We start from the raw sequence: 20,176 nt of genomic DNA, 5'->3' as shown, positions 1-20,176 counted from the left end.
GAGGGGAAACACACTGTGCACCAGTGCGCACACTAGGGTGTGTCCTGGTCTCTGCATAACAGCCAAGGAGGAGTCAGGGAAGGAGGAAGACGCGGATCCTAGGCCTCGGAAATTTGTACTGAAGGAAAGTTGCCTGGAAAACTTCCCAGGGCCTGGCCGGGCAGGGAGTAGGCCTTGATTGACAGGGGGCAAAACACCGACGCCAAGTCTACCTGGGATTGGCTCTGTCTCCAGCTGCACCCACACCTACCTTGGCAGGAAGGAAGTGTTCCTTCGAGCCAGTCTTGTCCCAGACTGCCTGGCCTGAACTGAAAACTGCTAAACACGTGTGCATCCACTCAACAGGTTCTCTCCCACCCCCAAGTTGGCTGGCCTGTTTCTAGATCCTTCACCAGGCAGGGGGTCAAGAGGAGGGTGTGCCATGCCCCCCTGAGGGGGCAGGAAGGGGTCACAGTCCAGGCACTCTGACGAGAAAGGAGAGAAAGGCCTGCTGTTTGTCCCGGAGCTGAGCAGACACTGGGGCTCTTGTCCTGGGGTAGCGGGGGAGGCCCGTGGCCAGATGGAGAGCAGCCGGCCTCTTCCTCCCACAGCCCACTCAGCTCCCAGGCCTGCAGGTCTGATGAAGTGCAGCCCTGACCCCAGTCAGACACCAGGAGCTTGTAAGGTCTCCAGGGGGCTGGGATGCTGAGCCATGAGCGGCCTTGCCCAACCTCAGGCCTGAAGACTCTCTGACTGCAGAAAACAAACACAGCTTTGGACTATGGGGCTGTGAGGGGCGGGGGGCTGTAATGTGTGGTGCTGGCCGCTCCAGCAAGTGCCAGAGTGCAGGGAGCGCCTAGAGCACACACCCTGCCCTCTTGGAACTGGGGTTCCAGTGCAGATCCAGGTCACCCCTCTGAATTATACGCAGGTTTACCGTGCGCTGTGGAAGTGTGGGCGGTGGTGGTGACACGGGAGAGGCTGGATCCTAGGGGACGGGTAGGGGGAGGCGAAGGACATCACGGAGAAGGTGATGGTGATGCTTTAACGGACAAGCCGGACACAGGAAATGGGATGTTCAAAGATCCTGCGACAGAAAGACACGAAGGAGAAAATATATATCAGAAAGGAGAGACCACTGCAGCTGCCTTAGTCAAGGGCAGAGTTGAGAGGCTGCGTGGGTCAGGCCTGGGGGCCGGAAGAGGGCCCCTTAAGATCCTTGGCTGAACTTGCAGAGGACTTGGCTTTTGGTTCCCAGCACCGCCATGGTGACTCAGCTGCCTATAACTCCAGTTCCAGGGGGTGGGGGGGCCTAACGCCCTCTTCTGGCCTCAGAGGGCACTGCATGCTCCTGGTACACAGCTAGCTGCGCATACAAGCAAACACTCATACACATGAAACAAACATAAATCATTTTTTTTTTTTTTTTTTTTTGGTTTTTCGAGACAGGGTTTCTCTGTGGTTTTTGGAGCCTGTCCTGGAACTAGCTCTGTAGACCAGGCTGGTCTCGAACTCACAGAGATCCGCCTGCCTCTGCCTCCCGAGTGCTGGGATTAAAGGCGTGCGCCACCACCGCCCGGCTCAAACATAAATCATTTTTAAGAAAGAGATGTGGGCAGTACAAGGCATCTCACACCTGCAAAGTAAGAACTTGGGACAGAGCACAGGATCAGAATTCAGGGCACACTTGATAAGATGATTCTCCACAGCCGGGCTACGTGAAATCCTGGTTTTGTTTTCAGTAGGAGGGTCTCACCGTGTAGCCCTGGCTGTCCTGGAACTCACTATGTGGACCAGGCTGGCCTCGAACCCACAGAGATCTACTTGTCTCTACCTCCCAAGTGCTGGGATTAAAACCATATGCTACTATGCCTGACTGAGATTCTGCTTCAAACAAAAATAAAAGGAAAAAAATGAAAGGCTGGGTGGTGGTTGTGCACAACTTTAATCCCAGCATTTGGGAGGCAGAGGCAGGTGGATCTCTGTGAATTTGAGGTCAGCCTAGTCTACAAAGTGAGTTCCAAGACAGGCTCCAAAGCTACGCAGAGAAACCCTGTCTGTGGGGGAGGGGGGATTTGTTTTTCTTCTTTGTTTTTTTTTTTAATTTTGTTCTTGAGACAGGGTTTTATGTAGCCAAGACTTGCCTCAGCCTCAAACTCACTATGTAGCTGAGATGGCCAGAACCTTCTGGCCCTCCTGCCTCTGAGCCACTTTCCCCTGGGTGCTAGGATTACAGGCCTTTATGCCCACCCTAGACTTTATCTTTTAGAACATTTTTGTTTTCTCAAAGCCCTGAGTGATGGCTGGGCACATACTTCAGTGGATACCATGCTTGTCTAGCGTGGAGGAAGTCCTGGACTCCTTCAGCACAGCCTAAACCGGGTAGCTACTGGGGAGGTGGAGGCCGGATGATCATAGTTAAAGCGGGAGGACTGGGCTGCAGTGCAGAACTCCCATAGCCAGGCCTGCAATCCCCCTACTGTATCATCCCCTGGTGCTTTCCCTACGATCAACAAAGCAATGCCGTTGACTCAGCTGGAGCTCATGTTTACGGCAATGCTTACTGCGTAGTCAGGTCTGTGGGTTTTAACAAGGCCACAAGTCCATCCACACAGCATCATACAGAAGTTCCCTGCCCAGTGAGAGCCATCCCAGGGCCAGATCCACGGGGCTTCCTGAGTCTGCGTCTGGGTGTCCGCGCCATTAAGATTCTTTGGTGGGCAAAGGAAAACCTGGTCCAGAGAAGTTAACTGTTCAGCCTGCTGGAGTCTCACAGTGAGTGACAGTGGTCTGGGACCTCATTTCTTTTGGGTTTCTCCAATTCAGACCCTGAGGCTATGCCTTCGGGAACAGTTTACACAGGAAACCACAGAAGCTCAGGCCCAGCAGGACCCCAAAACTTTCCCTGTGCCCAGCGGGTCCCCAGGACTTGGCCTATGCCCAGGGGTCCCCAGGACTTGGCCTATGCCCAGAGGGTCCCCAGGACTTGGCCTATGCCCAGAGGGTCCCCAGGACTTGGCCTATGCCCAGAGGGTCCCCAGGACTTGGCCTATGCCCAGAGGGTCCCCAGGACTTGGCCTATGTCCAGAGGGTCCCCAGAACTTGCCCTGTACCCAGGGAGTCCTCAGGACTTGGTCCGTTGGCTGGCAGTGCTCAGACTGTGCAGTCTGATTGTTCCACCCAGGGGTGGAGAGGCCTGCAGGGAGCTTATCCACCAGCCTGCGCGCCTTGGGTCAGTGCCAGCCTGGGGACTTTAATCCCAGCCTGTCAATTTGCCTGTGCAGAGTAAGGAAGCCCTGAGGCAGGGAAGATTCGAGAAGGTTTCAGTGAAGGAGCTCTGTAGCGCTGGGTCATTGGCCAGTCCAGGTCCTCTGGGAGTCTCCAGTTAGTCATCCACATGCCTGTTTGCCAGCCCTCTGCCCAGCCCAACTAACAGGGTCACCCAGCTACAGGAAACGGAAGAGTTCAGCATCCTGGGGTCCCTGGAATGGGCAGCCCAGGCGGCCAGCGTCCTTGAGGCTGTAAAGATATATTCTTCAAAGACAGAGGCAGTCCCCACAGAGTGCTGTACCCCTCAGCCTGCAATCAAAGGTTAGCCAATCCCAAAGGACATGGGGGCCACCTTTTGTGTGGGGATCCAGTTCCCTCCTCCCAGCTAAAGCTTCTAGCTTGCTGTGACTCTCAGCCCCAACCCTGACATTGGCCTTTGACAAGCAGGGGCTGTTCCCCGCCCCGCCCGCCCTCTCTCCTTACTTGAAATAGGGTCTCCTGTAGCCCAGGCTGGCCCCAAACTCTCGATCTACAGCAGTGGTTCTCAACCTTCCTGATGCTACGGCCTTTAAGACAGTTGCTCATACAGCCCCAACCCTAAAATTATTTTGTTGCTACTTCATAACTGTAATTTTGCTACTGTTATGAATCAAAATGTGAATATCTGATGTGCAGATCTGATGTCTGACCCCCACGGCTTGAGAACTGCTACAGCCTAGCCTGGTCCATTGAGGATGACTGACCTCCTGCCTCTGCTTCTGAAGCACTGGGCCACAGGCCTGTGACATCACACCCATTTTACAGGATCAGCTCCTGGCACATGCTCGGCTCGGCTGGCACTCTGCCAACCAAGCCACGGCCAGCCAGCTGCTTCATTGATTGGTTTTTGTTTGGTTTTGCTGTTGTTTTGTTTTTTAAGATTTATTTATTTATTTATTTATTACGTATACAGTGTTCTGCCTGCATGTATGCCCACACACCAGAAGAGGGCACCAGATCTCATTATAGATGGTTGAGAGCCACCATGTGGTTGCTGGGAATTGAACTCAGGGCCTCTGGAACTTACCATGCAGGCTGGGTTGGATCCCTCTATCCCAGATGTGAGCCCCCCCTGACTAAACTCACACTTAAACTTTTTTTTTTGTTTTATTTTGTGTGATTTTCTTTTTTTTGAGACGAGGGCTCACTATGTAGCCCAGGTTGGCCTAGAACTCAATATGTAAACCAAGCTGGCTTTAAACTAACAATGAACCACCTGCCTCTGCCTTCCAAATGCTGGGATTAAAGACCTGGGCCACCACACCTGGCTTAGCTGGGCCCATTTACAGACAGGGAAACTTACTTGCAGGCGTCCTGCCCCTAGTGGGCATCCCGTTCCAAACATGGCTGTTGCCCATACAAAGCTGACCGCGTGACCCCTTGACCTTGCTGTTACCATGGTGAAGGGAGGGGGCGTCTCTCACCTCTTTGGAAGACGTGCAGTGGGAGGAATGTCACAGAAGGCACATCTGGAGCCCAGACTCAGACCCGCCTGAACCTTCCTGTGCACCAAAGAATCGTATGCTCCAATCAGGGAGAATCCACAAGCTAGGGATGCCCAGACGGATAGGACAGCTGGCAGAGACCACTCACTTGTCCTCGTGGTGGCTGAGAGGACCCCCAAATCAGGACATGGACCCCATCAAGATCTGTGTCCCCAGCCTCCTCCCACAGCAGCAGGCACTGCTTTGGCTCCAGCTTCCCATGGGGCCCAGCCAGCTTCCTCTGTCCTTAGCTCTGGCCCTCTGCACCTGCGTGGGCTCCCGTCTGTGGATCACATGCAGGACCCCCTGCCCTGGTTCCACGGGACTCCAGAGTCCATGACAGCAGCTCTGTCCCCATGGACAGAGAGAGCATAGCAGCAGAAGGGGTCAGACAACAGGAAGGACTTCCTGGTAAAGAGAGGCACATGGGCTGCAATGGTGGAGCACTTTCAAAAGGGGACATGCAGGCCGCCTATGCAAAACCTCAAACTTGGGATGTGACAGCTGCGACTTCTAGCTTTTCCAGACCCCTAGCAGCACACAATCCAGGTGTGTTGACAGACACCTGTAATTCCAGCACTCCGGAGATAGAAGCAGGGGGATCAAAAGGTCAAGATCATCCTTGGCTACATAGGAAATTTAAGACCAACCTGGGCAGCACGAGATCCTGTCTCAAGAATGAATGACACACATACACAAAGAAAATTACACCAGGAAGGGAGAGACGCCACGCTGTCTAAGGCTTCACTATGATAGACCTCAAGAGCTCCCTCAGAGCCGCTATCCTCATGATCTGCAGCCAGCCTGGATGCGTCACCACCTCCTGGTTAGCCACTGCCTGAGGCTGCTTCTGAAGCCACTCCCTGGAACTGTGGTCGTGCCCAGTCACCCCGCCACAGCCAGAGCAAAGCCCACCTGACAGGCAGTTACAAGAGCCTTCACAAACGACTACACAGATGGGGAAGAAACCAACGTAAGAATGAGAATGCTACCAGGCAGTGGGGACACACACCTTTAATCCCAGCACTTGGGAGGCAGAAGCAGGTGGATCTCAGAGTTCAAGGCCAGCCTGGTCAACAAAGCAAGTTACAGGGCAGCCAGAGCTACACAGAGAAACACTGTCTCGAAAAACCAAAACACCCCCCCCCACACACACACACACAGAGAGAGAGAGAGAGAGAGAGAGAGAGAGAGAGAACGCTGTGCTTGCAATGCCCTCTGAGGGGCAGGCCCTCTCTCGGATGCCATGGTTGCTGGTTCCCAAATGGTTTAGCATCAGGGTGAGCCCAAAACATTCTGCTCTCACGGGAGCTGCCCACCAGCTCCCTGCCTGCGTTTTCAAAGCACAGGCATGGTTCCACCTGGGAGACGGGGTGGCCAGAGCACACAGGACAACTTGGAGGCTTTGGGGCAATGTTCCCATGGCAATTGCTGCATAACAAACAGGCGAGACTTAACGGTGTGAAACCCTCATTTAGCACAACTGCTGTAGATTGGGAACGCTGGAAGGGCCTGTGAGGTGCTTCTTGCTGGGGGGTCTCATGCCACATGGTCAGCAGCCCATGAGGGCCAGAACCTGGCCCACAGGGACGTTTGGGATGGTGTGCACCGTGGCTCTGCCTGCAGCTGGCTGGTGGTTCTGTTCTAGGCTGGAGGCCATGATGGAAGCCTAAAGCCATTGTTTAGCTCTGAAACTTCAAACGCTCATGGCGTCTGGACTTCGTTGATGTTTTTGAGACAGGATTTCAAATGTAGCCCAGGCTAGCCTTGAACTTCTGATTCTCCAGCCTTCACTCCCTGGGTGCTTGAATTACCACAGTGCACCACTGCAACCAGTGAGTGGTGTGGATTCAGCTCAGGGCTTCGTGCACACCGGACAAGCTCTGCCCTCACTGTGTGGATAGGAACACAGCCCTGCTCTCCGGGTGCCAAAGATGCCAGAGTTTTCTTTTGGTTTCAGTTTTGCCTTTTGTTTGTAAATACAGACTCTTACTCGGTAGCCCAGGCTGGCGCAGACTCCTCCTGCCTCAGTCTCCCACTTAGGGGCTGGGTTTTAAAACCATCACAACTGACATCTCCCAACAGGTCTCTGTGCTAACTGAAGCTGTGGCTCAGCACAGCCCTAACTCTCAGATTCCAAGACTGGGGACTAGAGCACCGTGAGCCTGCCCTGTGTGTGTGTGGCGGGGGGGGGGGGGGGGGGGGCGCGGGGGGATGAGGGCCGTGGGGGAGGGGCTGTCACGTTGCATCTGTTCTCAGGCTCAGATCAGAGCTGCAGAGTCATCATTATAGACACCGATGGCTCCTTGGTGGCACGTGGTCAGCCACAGGAGACACCCTCCGAATCAGGACATAGGGAAAGTCCTATGATGGCCCTCAGTGGCATGCTCTGAGGGGGTGAGGGGCAGGGAATCTGGGGTCAGTGTAGCTGCCCTGCCCTCCCCACCTCTGCACAGGACCTCCAGACTGGCTATGGTCAGGCTGCCAGCACCGAGTGCCCAACCCCAGCCCCGTAACCACTCCCAAGGTCCACCCAGGCCCTCAGGCACTTCCTGAGCAGTGGGGTTCACCCTGCCCTCCAGCTGCAGAAGGAGCTGTGTATCCCACATCCGAAAGGAAGCACTACTTTGTCCAGGCCTGATCCTCTGCCCAGCTGGAGCTGCCATGTCCAGGGCTGGGTAAGGAGGGCAGAGCCCGGTGAGGGAGCTGAGAAGTCAGGGGAGGAGGGCCGGCAAGGGCATGGCTTGTCCTGAGCTGTTAACCCTTTCTGGCTTCCTTCCTGCTTATAGTTTCACTTCCTCTACCCATTCCTGACTTCAGGTAGCGATTTCTCTCTTCACTTACCCAGAATCCACCCACCCATCTACCCACCAACCATCCATCCCTTCGTGTACCCACCTGCCACCCACCCATCTATCCATGCAGTCCAGCTAAGTTTAAAGGCCACCTTGTCTGGGTGTATCTTTAATTCCAGCACTTGGAAGGCAGAGGCCAGAGATGTCTGTGCATTCGAGGCCAGCCTGGTCTACATAGCAGGTCGTGGGCCAACCAGAGCTACAGAGAGGCTCTGCCTCAAAAAGGAGGAGGGGGAGAGAGGGAAAGAGAGAGAGGGAGAGGCCACCTTTTCTGTACCAGCTAGGTTGGTTCTAAACTCAGGGATCACAGCAGCCAAAGCAGGCGACAGGACACTGGGGTTCCAACTGAGACAGACAATATACAACCAATTAGAAGATGGCAGTGATTAGAGGAAAAAAAACACAGCCAGGCAAAACAAAACCCCAAAATAAAAATAACAGATGGCGGGGTAGCCGTGCCTGAAGCCCCAGCACTTAGCAGGCAGAGGATGGCTGCCACTCCAAGGCTAGCCTGGTCTATAGAGCGAATTCCTGGTCTGCCTCTAATTTAGTGTAAACAGGTGCGTTGCTTTCTTTTCTCTATACGGTGTGGCTAACGAAGGAAGAAAGAAGAAACAAAACAAGAATTAAAAACAAAACTTAGAAATATCCCCGACTCAGGGTGGCGTCCATGGCTGGAGCATGTGCAGGATGCCCCCACTGCCAGCACTGGGAAGAAGAAAGAGGGGGAGGGGAGGGAGGCAGACTGGCAGGCAGCAGAGCAGAGACTTCAGGGATCAGGCATCTCTGGGGTGTCACACGGATCCCCAGAGTTGGAGCCTCCAAGAGCAAGCATGAGCAGCAGGTGCAAAGGCCCTGGGGGCCGGAGTAGGCAAACTGTGGTCAGCGAACAGCAAAGGAGGCGGTGTACACTGAGCACCGGGCAAGAATAATAACCAGAGATGGGGTTGAAGACACAGGAAGAGCCAGATGGCCAGGGGCCTTGCCAGCCTCGGGAGGACTCTGGTGAGAGGGACCCGGGCCAGGGCTCTGAACAGAGGATTGCTGTTTTCAAAGGACAGTAATCTCCAGTTACACAGAGCCTGTGTGTGTTAACTGTTCTCCGCACTGGCATGCAAGGAGGTCTCTAATAACCTGTGTGAGACAGGAAACAGGATGTCCAGAGCAAGAGAAACAACTGCCTGGGGTCACACAGCTCCAGATGACCCCAGGGGGCTAGCCTCCAAAAGCCCAGTCTGTCCTCAGACTCACCACTTACCTGAGAATGACCTTGAACTCCTACTGCCCCTCCCTCCACCTCCTGACTCCGACTGCACCTGGCTGGCTACCACGATCCCTCTGCATTGTGCTTCTCAGCCTGTCTGTCTCCTGATATACAACCCTCCATAATTCCCGCTGCCCGAGAAATGCCAGCTGAGTCACCGACATTGGCTTGGGCCACGCTGTGAAACTGGCTGCTGCTGTAGGTAGCCGAGTGGTTAACATGATGGATGACCTCTCTGGCTCCCCACCCCCTCCTATCCTGGAGTGGCCCCTGAGAACCACCCTCTACTTATGAGGTCCAGGACCACCCAGCAACCCTGCCATGGTGTTATGGAAACAGCCCTGTGTGCCTACGACGGAGATCGATGGCCCTGGGCTGTGACTGTAGATCCTGATGGCCCAGGAGCCAGCCTGGTAGCCAGGAATCTTCAGGCACAGCAAGGGTGGAGAAGACAAGCAGGACCTGTATTGCCCCCGACTCCAACAGAGACGGGGCTGAAATCCCCAGAGCAGAGTGTCCTGGGCTTGGCAACTCCACGGAGAGGGCGAGGGAACTGGAGTAACTAAGAGCCCCAGGCCAGATGCACAGAGGGAATCCTCAACTGAAGAACTGAGTGAGGAGGCCTCCACGTACATGTGGTTAGGAAAGCAGCTGGTCCTGGTGATGCTTGCCCGTCACCCCAGTATTTAGGAGGTGGAGATAGGAGGATCAGTTCATGGCCATCAAATCCAGGGGTGGGGCAGTGGCCCTGGGGTGCACAGGCACAGACCGGATCCTTTGCTGTCACTTACAGTCCCTGGCTAGTTCGCTCAGCCCCCACCTGTGTGGCTCACGACCTGGCTGGGAACTTCATTTGCAGACAGGAGCCCCTGCAGCCTGCTGACAGGCTGTGTTCATCTGTGCTTTGGGCACCAGAAACCACAGCAGAAACTTGCACGGTTGGGTGGTTGCATCTGCGTGGGTGCTCACGCTTCTCCGTAGATGCTGTGTGAGCTGCAGCCCGCCCACCACTCCCCAGCTATGGGCCCACACATGCGACCCTTGCAATGCTCCATGCCCCAGGCCTTGTGTTCCACACTCTGCAGGGCAGGGGACACCATTCAAGGAACTAGATCACCACTTCATACAGGTACAGCCCAGGGGCATCCCTGTGGTAAAAACCTTCAGAGGCAACCCAACCTAGTTCATTTGTTTGGAGGGGGGTTGAGACAGGGTCTCAGGTAGCCCAGGCTGGCCTTCAAGCCCTAGGATTGCAGGTGTGTGGCTATGCCCAGCCAAAGGTGGAGGACTTTGTGTTGTGCTCCATTGGACTCCACTCTCCAGTGCCTAAAACGGAGCGGGGTGCAGGGCTCACTAATGAGTTGTTCTGAGGTCCTTCTGGTACACACTGCCATTCTGGTTTTTCATTTTGAAATACTGCTTGTTTGTTTTGGATATATCCCAGGCTGGCCCCTATTTGCTGTGTAGCCAAGGGTGACCTTGAATTTCTGATCCTCCTGCTTCTACCTCCCAGCGTGGGATTATAGACACCACCACCAGAGGCCACCATCACCAGACACTCAGGTCACATTGTGCTGGGTTGGAACCCAGGGGGTGCACTGTGCCTTGCAGGCAAGCTCTCTAACCCTGAGACACAAGTGTCCCCTCTTTAAGGACTGTCTGTGAGGCAGCAGGATCCTTTTTGGCTCTTCACCAGTTTACATGAAGAGCCTGAGGTTTTCCCATTTCACGCTCATGAACACAACACGGATTCAGTGTGTGTATGTGGGGGGAGGGGACTGGTCTGCGGTCACATGAGTTGGTCACAGTGAGAGCGGCTTCCAGAACCTTGATGTGTCCTGTCATGTTGTCCTGGACCCTTCCCACAATCCTCACCTCCTCCTCCTCTCCAGTTGGAGATGCGGGGCTGGTGGCTGCTCACTCAGCAGGAGAGGCTGGCAGAGGCTGGGGCTCCAGCTCCCCTAGAGGTCCTGCAGACCCACCAGGCCCTAAGCTCCCAAGTGCCCCCACTTGAGAACACCCCTAGTAACAGACTTGGAGTTGCGTTAACCTTCCACCGCACGGTACAATATGGTGAGCCGCACACAGGGGCAAGCACGGGCAGAAACACTTGGGGTCCAGCAGAGAGAGACTGAGGTGGGAGAAACCTAGAATGACAGGCTTAGCAGCTTCCTCTGTCCCCAGCAGCCCAATGCTACAAACCTGACCACAGGCGGCCTTGTTGGTTCAGGTGAGCAAAGTGAAGGCTGCTCCCGGCCTGGTGTGCTAGCCAGATTCCAGCCGTGGAGCCTGCGCAGTGACGCCAAAGGCCTCCTGGATCCCACACCCAGCTTTGAGACCCCCTAGTCTCCAGGTTGGACCCAGGGGTGTCTGTAGGCTTCTGCTCATTGCCAGGGACTCGCCGGTCTACAGCAGCTCCTTGTTCAGAAAGTCTGCCATCATTGCCATGCGTGCCAAGCCAGGCCTCCCTCAGAAGCCAGTCCTGGACCCCTCAGGGCTGGGAAGAGGCCTCACGCCTGTGCCCACACACACACACACACACACACACACACACACACACACACACACAGCCTCTTCCTGCCCCCCAGACAGCACCAGCGCCCATGCCCGTGCCCCACAGTCTTTGTGGTTCACGGAAACCCTGAAGAAGAGGGAGACAAACAGGTGGCTACCCCATAGACGCAGCAGAGGAAGAGGAGGAGAGGAAAGGACCACAGGGCGTTGCACACTGAACCAAGCCTTTGCCCCAGGGGGTCTATATGCCCCCTATGAACCCTGCTGCCAGTCAAGGCCTCGCCCTTCCCATCGAGCCCCCACTTGGAGGAAGTGATTAGCAGAGCAATTCGGGCACAGGTGAGTCATCTGGTCACAAGGCAGCCTCCTGGTTGACTCAGCACAGCTGGCCCTCCACCAGCCTCCAGCTCAGGACTCTGAGTCAAGGCCTCCATGGGCCTTGGCCAGGAAGCCTTGGAGAAAGCTCCTGGCCCCCAAAGTGTCCCTAGCTGTTTCCAAACATCACCTACCTCCCCCACAGTGATGGCTGGGCCATAAATGGGGTCCCCCACCCCCTTCAGTGAGCCAGGCAGTATTCTACCGCCCCAAGTATGTGGCCCCTCACCAGGCACCAGCAGACAGCCACTGTGATTGGTCACTGTGACTTCAGCGTGGCCAAGCCAGGCACGGTGGCATTCAGCTGGAACCCCAGCACTCAGGCAGAGACTGACCCCAAGGCCTGCCTGGCTTCCTTCCTCAGACCCAGCCTCTGACGATAGTGTACCTTAGCTGATGCTGGTCTTCAGCTCTGTAATCAACTGAGGTGGGAGGTGGGGGTAACACAGACAAGTTTCTGCAGGGAGGCTCAGAATCTGGGCCTGGGAGAGGAACGGGTACCCTCCGTGATAGCAGGGACCCCCTGGACCACAGCACTTACTGGTATCCCAGGAAACCAGGATGGAGACCCACCCTCCGTGCCCAAGTTTCCTTACCTCTGAATGTAGACAGCACTGGGTCTCTATACTCTGGGCCTCCCCAGAAGCCACATGGCACCCTCTGACCTCCCTCAGGAGCCCTGAAGTGCCCAGTCATGACCAGGGGTCAACATCTAGTCTGGAAAGACATTCTCCCCTACCTAGTCTGTTAGTTTCAGGTGTCAGTTTGACACACCTGGGAAGAGGGAACCTCATCTGAGGGATTGCCTCTGTCAGGCCTGCGTGTGGGGATGCTTTGGAATATTTTCTTGATTTCTAACTGATGCCAGCGGGCCCAGCCAGCTGTGGGCAGCGGTTTGCTTGGGCAGGTGGTCCTGTGCTGTGTAAAAAAACACACTGCTCCTGAGGAGGACTGGTTCCCATCAACCACATAGGGGCTGCTTGCAACTGTAACTCCAGCTCCAGAAATCTGACGCCCTCCTCCAGCGCTGCGACCACCTGTTCTCAACAGATGCACACACCATACACACGTGTGTACACACGTACATACGCATACATACATGTGCGTGTGCACACACACACACACATGCAAGACTTAAAGTAAATCTTAAAAGAAAATAAAAGGTAGCTAAGAAACGCAGAGGAGATAAGCCCGTAGGACTGCCCCTCCCTGGCCTGGGTTCAATTCTTGCCTCCGGGTTCCTGCCTTGAGTCCCCGCCCTAACTCCTCTCCACAAGGGACAGCAAACTCCAAGACGAAATGAACTTGCTTTTGGCCAGTGTTTTATGACAGCGGCAGAACAGAAGACACACCAGGTTCAGGGGACCCTTCCTCGCCTGCACCCCCCAGTAGCCCTCCTGGCCAGCTCTCCTGAAGCAGGTCCCTGCAGTTCAGGGCCCCTTTCCTGGCTTTGTCCCTGAGCTGGCTGGGCAGGAACTTCCTGCTGGGAGAATTCCCGGATCCTCCTGGTGAGGACACAGAGAAGCCTGGGAACAGAGAGAGGGAAGTTGGGGACTCTCCTTCTGACTAGCTGACTGGCAGGCAGCACCCCCAGGTTAGCCCAAATCCTCCCGCCCTCCCTGCCCCATGCTCAGAGGTGGCCCCCATGCTCTGCAGGCATGAATTAGGGACTAGAGACTCTAATAACCGGGTTCACTCAAGGAGTGAGGCAGACGGGTGGTGGCCAATGACAGACAGCCCAGGAAGCTAATGGCAAACTAATCTTTTATTAAGAACATCATCTACCAGAGTTTGATGGGTAGAGACAGCGCTGGGCACGCCCCCACACACACACAGGATGCTATTCATCCTAAAGCCCAGGGCCACAGGGACTCCTTGGATATGTCCCAGGAAGAGACACACGCTGGACTGGGGTCCCAGGGGTGTGGGCGCCGTGGGCTCCTGACGACAGGGGCCTCACTCTGGAGGAGGCCAGTTTCCCATCTCATCCATCTCCTCCAGGAGCAGGTGCTGTGGGCAGACACGGGTGAAGAAAGATATTTCCTGCTCTGCATTCGGAACCTTCCCATCTACCTCCCTCAGTTCACCCCGGCCACCTTTTCCAAACTTTCCCCACCACCCCAAAGCTGACCCCAGGTTCACCAACCCTGAGCCAACTACCCCCATAATGCAGGAATACTTCAACCTCTGGTTCCTTGAAAGCTAGGGACCCAGACGTTCCCCCTTCCTTTTGTCTGCACACTCTTTCTTCAGCGGCCTTAATGTCCGTCCCTCAGGTCCCTGGCATTTCCCAAAAGCTAGGGACCCAGACGTTCCCCCTTCCTTTTGTCTGCACACTCTTTCTTCAGCGGCCTTAGTGTCCGTCCCTCAGGTCCCTGGCATTTCCCAAAAGCTGAGCAGCAGTCTCCCCACCGCTGCCCCCCTTAGCAGTGGCTCTAAGGGCGGAGAAAGGGAAAATGTGGCGGGGAGAGGATGGGACTTTGAAACACCCACTGTGGAAGGCAGGAGTTGAGGATGTACCTCTGAACCCCCAAAGAGAGGACTGGGGGTCCCACATGCACTATCCAGGAACTCCCAAGGCTCCTGGTGCTGCCAATGCTAGCCCAGGACTGTGAGCGCAGGATGGGTATGGCAGGTGGGCTCCCAAGGTCCTGGAGGAGGACAGATCCCAGGACTGGAGGGGAAAATCCAGTGTCCACACAGCTGGTGTGGTTAGGGGTGTGGGGGCATCAGGCTCCTGGACACGGGCGTGAGGGCAAGCTTAGGATGTCCTTAGTGCCCAGCAGGTGTGAATTCCTGTCAGAGCCGGCCATTGTGTCCTCCTGTGTCGACCCGTGTCTCCCTCCACACCCCCACACCACACACACACCACACACACGGAGGAGCCTGTGAAACCTGTCACAGAGTCTCAGCGGGTCCTTAAAGAGGTCAAGGACCAAAGTCAAGATGACACAGCAGAATGGTCTGACTGGACTCCCATGTGAGCCGGGGACTCTTCTCTTTTGTGAACGACAGACCGTCAGGGCAGAGAGTCCCATGAGTCATAGAGGGGACGGAAACTGACTCGGAACTGGCACGGTGACATGCGGTTGCTCCCCAGAGCCTGTGTGTGTCTGTGGGCTTTGGTGTGGATCAGAGGGAACAGGAAAAGATACACGTAGTTCAAATGCAAGCCCATCTTGGTAAATCTCCCCGTCTATAAATCCAGCCCTGGGGAAGTAGAGGCAATAGGAATAAAAGCCCAAGGCCAGCCTCTGCTACTACAGTCAGGCTAGCCTGGGCTACAAGAGCCCAGCTCAACAAACAAACAAAACAGGGACAATATTGGTTCAAGTGAGAAATGTTAAAGCATGTGTGTGTGCATGTTTGCACTTGTGTGCATGTGTGTGGTGTGTGTACGTGCACACGTGTGTGCACTGCTCCCAGAGAGAGGGTAGTATCTCAGACCCTCCTCTAGAAGAGTCTAGGCAGTAGGGGCTGCAATCAAGGACCAGGGTCCTGTGAGGTAAGGGGCCCTCACCCCACTTTCATGAGTTAGCGGATTAGATGGGCACCCAGGCATACCTGGCCGTCTACCATGCCAGCCTCCTCCAGCGTGATGTCTGGCTGGGTGAGCAGCTCCCGGCCCTCCGGGTTGCCCACCTTCCAGAGGCGGGACTCCCGTCGTACTGCCAGAATCTTCTTTAGCTCTGACTCCACGAAACCTTTGAGGCAAAGAGGTGAGCTGAGTGTTGTGGGGACAGATGTCTGGACAGACATCGCTGCTCCTCTTCCTGGCATGTGTCCCACAGACCCTCAAAAGCCACCAGGTTTCCTGTGACGCTCATGGTAACCAGCTCCTCTGCAGGCAGCTGCAGGTAGGGTGGGGGAGGCTGGTCCCCAGAAAGACTGGGACAGAAACCTGGGACCTTCAGCTCCGGAAACTGAGGCAGAGTCGTGCGGTGGTGGCGCACGCCTTTAATGCCAGCCCTTGGAAGGCAGAGGCAGGCACAGTTCGAGGCCAGAGTGGTCTACAGAGTGTGAGTTCCAGGACAGGCTCCAAAGCTACACAGAGAAACCCTGTCTCAAGAAAAAAAAAAAAGTTTAGGCAGGAGGAACACAAGTTCAAGGGTAGCTAGACAACTTCGTAAGAATGTCTAAAATAATAAAAACAGATTCCTCAAATCCTAAATCCCATGAGATGCTCAAAGAAGTTATTTGAACACGAGCAGAGACTCACAGGACCCTGACTCCTGGCCTGCGCTTGGCATCAGGGTCTAAAGCAGAGGGCAGTGTGCCCAGACCTGCTCCACCAGCAGGAAGCTGGTGCCATCTCCAGTAAATTGTGTGTTTGGGGCTGGGTAGGCTAGGAGGGTGCTGGCAACCTCAGAGGGCTCTGTGTTGCTGGTTAACTGGTGTGTGGACAATCGAGGCCACACATTGGACATGACCGAGCAAGCGTGCAGGAGAAATGGGGTTCTCATCCCTGCATTCTCAGAATGTGGGGCAGGCGGAGCCTGCCAGGCAATTTCCACTGGATAGCCACCCCCTTCCTCAGCTCTACCACCCAGGCCAGCTCCTGTCAAGTCTTCAGGTACCTGAGTCAGCCAGGCACAGCCTCTCCCACACCCCTGGGCTCCTCCTGCAGTGGGGGCGGGAGGCTGCTCCCGGGCAGGGTGTGCTACTGCCCCCAGCTGCCTGGAGTGAAGTCCCAGCTCTGTTGATAGTAGCTGTGTGCCTTGGGCAAGTTACTGAACCTCTCTGTGCTTCAATTCCCACGCTGTCAGTGGAATCAAACAACTTGTGAAGTCACCCACTTCAGAGGTGTCAATTCACCTTTTTAAAGAACGGCCCTAGCAATGGCTGTGTAAGCACCCACAACATCTTGGGGGTATTTTGGCTATTGTTGTGTTTAGGGTTTTTTGTTTGTTTGTTTTTTAAAGCGTGTATTTGTGCACAGGTGCCTGTGGAAGCCAGGAGAGGGTATTGGGTCCCCTGGTGCTGGAATCACTGGCAGTTGTGGGCCACCCAACGCGGATCCTGGGGACTGAACTGGGGTCCTCTGCAAGAGCAACAAGCGCTTTTAACCGTGAGCCACCTCGCCAGGCCGACTGAACCAACCGCTGTTGTTCGATCCTACCCTGAGACCCAATAGGGTTGCTGAGCCGGAACCAGGGTTGGAGGTGTTCTCCCTCGGGCAGGAGCTGGGTGGGGCGAGTTGGGGGTGTGCTTGTGTGGTCCGGCTGGACCCTAGCTAAGCCTGGAGGACAACCAACAGCGCACCCGCCCAAGTCAGTCACCGTAGGTCTCTGCTGCCACCTCGTGGTCAGTGCTCGCGTTTCTTCCCTCAGCCGCCGGCCAAAGCCGGACTCTTACCCACTGTATCCGTGGCCCTAAACATCTTCTGCAGCTGAGACTGGGAGGTGGCAGTAACGCACGGGGCACACAGCTTGAGGTAGCTGTCCTCCTCCGCTTCCTCTCGCTCCCCTTTCTCCTCATGGGACAAGCCGTCCTTGGGAGGAAACTGAGGCACCCCTGGTCTCTGAGCCTGTGGAAAGAGAGGGTCAGGACTCCAGGCCTGTGTCTCTTCCTCCCCAAACCAGGAAACAAGAGGGGGCAGTTCCCAGCTCAAAAGGGAGAGAGACCCTAGGACCCAGCCCTGCTGACCTTGGCCATGGCTGATTTCTGCAGTTGTTTGTATAAGCCAAGGAGATAATTCCATGGGGTGGACCCCACCTTGCAGGAGGTCAGCCTGAGGTCTCCTGTGGAGAATCGGTCAGTGAGGCCAGGCAGGTTGATGAGAACCTTCTCAGAGGGAGAGGGAAGGCCCTGAGGGTGGGCCTACCCTCTTCTGATGGTTTTTTCCTTTTGTTAATTTTGTTCATTACACTTTTATTTATTTATTTTGATTTTCGAGACAGGGTTTCTCCGTAGCTTTTTGGTTCCTGTCCTGGAACTAGCTCTTCTAGACCAGGCTGGCCTTGAACTCACAGAGTACACTTTTCTTTATCTTGGGTACACACCGTGGCGTGTGTACAAGGGGTCACAGGACAGCTTGTATGAATCTGTTCTCAGCTTCTAGCCTGTGAGTCCCAGGAACACGGGTCCTCGAGCTTGGCAGTGGCCCTCTTTACCTAAAGACCCACCTCGCTGCCCCACGGTCTTATTGCTTTGTGTGGATTTGTTTTGCTTTCTGTTTTGGAGACAGCAGCTCATGAAGCCCAACCTCCAGCTCTGCTATGTAGCCAAGGCTGGCCCCGAACTCCTGACTTCCTGCCTCTGCCTCCTGGGGGTTCCAAGTGTGGGCCACTATGCTTAGCTGTGCTGTTGCTATGACTTTTCTTGTTGAGAGAAGTATGTCCCTATGAAGCTGGGTGGACCTTGGACTTGGGACAGCTCTTTCCTCCCTCTAAGTGCTGGACAGTGCCTACTGTGTGCCAGGCCATGTCAGCACTGCACCCGACTGTGTCCTGTGTTAACAGAATGGCCACTGAGTGCCAGGCCCAGTCACTGCACCCGACTCTGTGCTGGGTCAGGCTCTGGTCCATGACAAACAGCATCTCGCTGACGCTTGAGTGTGCCTCCGAGACACGAGCTATCTGGTTTCCACCGTGCAGACAAGGCGCGTGGGGCAGAGAGGTTCAGCAATGCTCCACTGTCCTGCAGGGCTCCCCACCCCAAGAGGGCCTAGAGGACAGGTGTCCATTTCTGCCCCCCTCCAGCTATCATACTTACCTATCTCAATTAGGCAGGGCCCCTCCTCTTCCTCTTTGACCAATGCCCCAGGGGTGAGTGCCAGTGGTCCCGGAACCCACTGCAGGCATCCTTGTTCCGCCTCCAGGGCCTGAGCAAAGTGCTCCCTAATCCCAAAGCACAATCAGGTGAAGGAGTCAGGGGACACCCAGAGGTGTGGCCATGCCCTGATCTGCCTGGGGTCTCTTCACAGATCTGTTGGGTACCTTTCACACAGGGAGTAGCTGCTAAGACCAGGAAGGGAGGGTGAGCCGGCAGGCTGGGAGCACTGGGCTATAGAAGGGGCTGAGAACAGAGGTGCCAGCCAGCACGGCTTCACTCTTCAGGACCCTTTGCCCCAACCCTTTACCAGCCATGGGCCTCCAGCCTGTACCCTGCTTTCTCTGGACAATACCCTCCCCCCCACCACAGTGCAGCCCCTCACCTGTCTGAGGCCCCAGAGGCCTCCCCTGCTGTCTCTTTCTCCTCTCCTTTCTTCTCAGACAGGTGCCCCAGAACCTCCGTGATTTCTCTGGTGGGGACTGATGTCACCTCTACACCCTGGGCCCGGAGCTTCAGGGTATCCTTGGAGGTGAGGGTCTGGGACCCCATATCCCCAGTGCCCAGCCCAAAGGCATCATGAGGCGGCACATTTGAGGGGGCTACAGAGAGGACCCTGGGTACCACTGCGTGTAGCTTTGGCGCCCTCCTCCAACGACCTCCCCGGGGGCCAATCCTTGGGGAGACAACCTCCTGTTCTTGTGAGGGGCTGGGCCCGCTCCTGGCCAGGGACTTGTTAGAACTCCCTTTGCTCCCGACCAGGCTTCGTAGAAAGCGCAACACGGAAGAGCAGCCCAAGATTCGTGACCGTGACCGAGGGGTCCGAGCCTGGGCTGCCATCCTGAGGGGACCTTGACTCAAGAAGCCATGGTAGGCAGCCAGCCCAGGACCAACTGCTAATAGAAACCTCCAGTTGGAAAGCTCCAGGAGTTCTAGAAGGCAAAGGAGAGGTGGGGGTGGGGGAAGAATGACTTGGAGCAGTGGGGGCGGGGTGCTGCTGGGAGGAGAGGGGTACAGGGAGCCAGCCAGGGTCTGGAGACTGAGGGGAGGGGAGACACAGGAAAACTGCACCCAGAGGCTGTGTAGGCCTTGCTGGGGAGGACAGGAGCCTCTCCCTCTGTGCTGGGAGGGCACAGGGCCTGCGAACAGCACTCCACACAGGCCTGTCTCTTTAGAGTTTATTCTGTGCTTGAGGTCAGTCCCTGAGGGTCTAGGTGACAGCACAGATTCTACTGAGTCTTCTTCCCCCTCCTCCTTTCAATCAGGGTGTCATGTAGCACAGGCTGGCCTCCATTTCCTGATCCTCCTGCCTCAGCCTCCCGAGTGCTGCCATGGTGGACCTGCATCAACACCCCCAGCACCATGTTGGTTTTTGTTGTTATTTGTGTTTTGTTTGCCACTGGAGGGAGAAGATGGAGGGTGAGGGCCTGGAATCTGAGCCGGGAAATGCAGCAGAATCGGCTTCCCCCTTGGCTGGGACCAGGCAGGCGCAGGAGGCTGCAGGTCCCGGGCAGCCGAGTCCCTGTGCATCTGCATCCGGCGGCCAGCAAGCAACTTCCTCTAGAGGGAGCTGATCACTGCCGAGAGCAGCTGGCTCCTCTATGGTCACAAAGTCGCGAGGCTTC

At 55.7% G+C, this 20,176-nt stretch overlaps 1 protein-coding gene across 1 annotated transcript; it reads right to left on the bottom strand.

Moving 5' to 3' along the window:
* Positions 1 to 13,526: 13,526 nt before the first annotated feature.
* LOC142854289 (gametogenetin-binding protein 1-like) lies at positions 13,527 to 20,137 on the bottom strand. Its single transcript, XM_075979646.1, has 6 exons — positions 18,937 to 20,137; positions 18,495 to 18,619; positions 17,427 to 17,521; positions 17,136 to 17,307; positions 15,345 to 15,484; positions 13,527 to 13,790 (listed from the first exon to the last, which is right to left on the bottom strand). The coding sequence occupies exons 1-6, from the start codon at positions 19,389 to 19,391 to the stop codon at positions 13,737 to 13,739; spliced, it is 1,041 nt and encodes a 346-aa protein (XP_075835761.1). The 5' UTR covers positions 19,392 to 20,137; the 3' UTR covers positions 13,527 to 13,736.
* Positions 20,138 to 20,176: the final 39 nt, after the last annotated feature.

Source organism: Microtus pennsylvanicus, chromosome 7 (genome assembly GCF_037038515.1).
Source record: "Microtus pennsylvanicus isolate mMicPen1 chromosome 7, mMicPen1.hap1, whole genome shotgun sequence".
In the NCBI taxonomy this organism is placed as follows: Eukaryota; Metazoa; Chordata; class Mammalia; order Rodentia; family Cricetidae; genus Microtus; species Microtus pennsylvanicus.
The sequence above is the reverse complement of the archived record's forward strand: the minus strand, read 5'-3'. Positions and strand labels throughout refer to the sequence as shown.

Coding starts and splice junctions, on each gene's coding strand:
- LOC142854289 (XM_075979646.1), bottom strand. CDS start 19,391: ATGGCAGCCCAGGCTCGGACCCCTCGGTCACGGTCACGAATCTTGGGC. Junction 17,308..17,426: donor AGAAATCAGCCATGGCCAAG/GTCAGCAGGGCT, acceptor CTCTTTCCACAG/GCTCAGAGACCAGGGGTGCC. Junction 13,791..15,344: donor CTGGCATGGTAGACGGCCAG/GTATGCCTGGGT, acceptor GTCTGCCCACAG/CACCTGCTCCTGGAGGAGAT.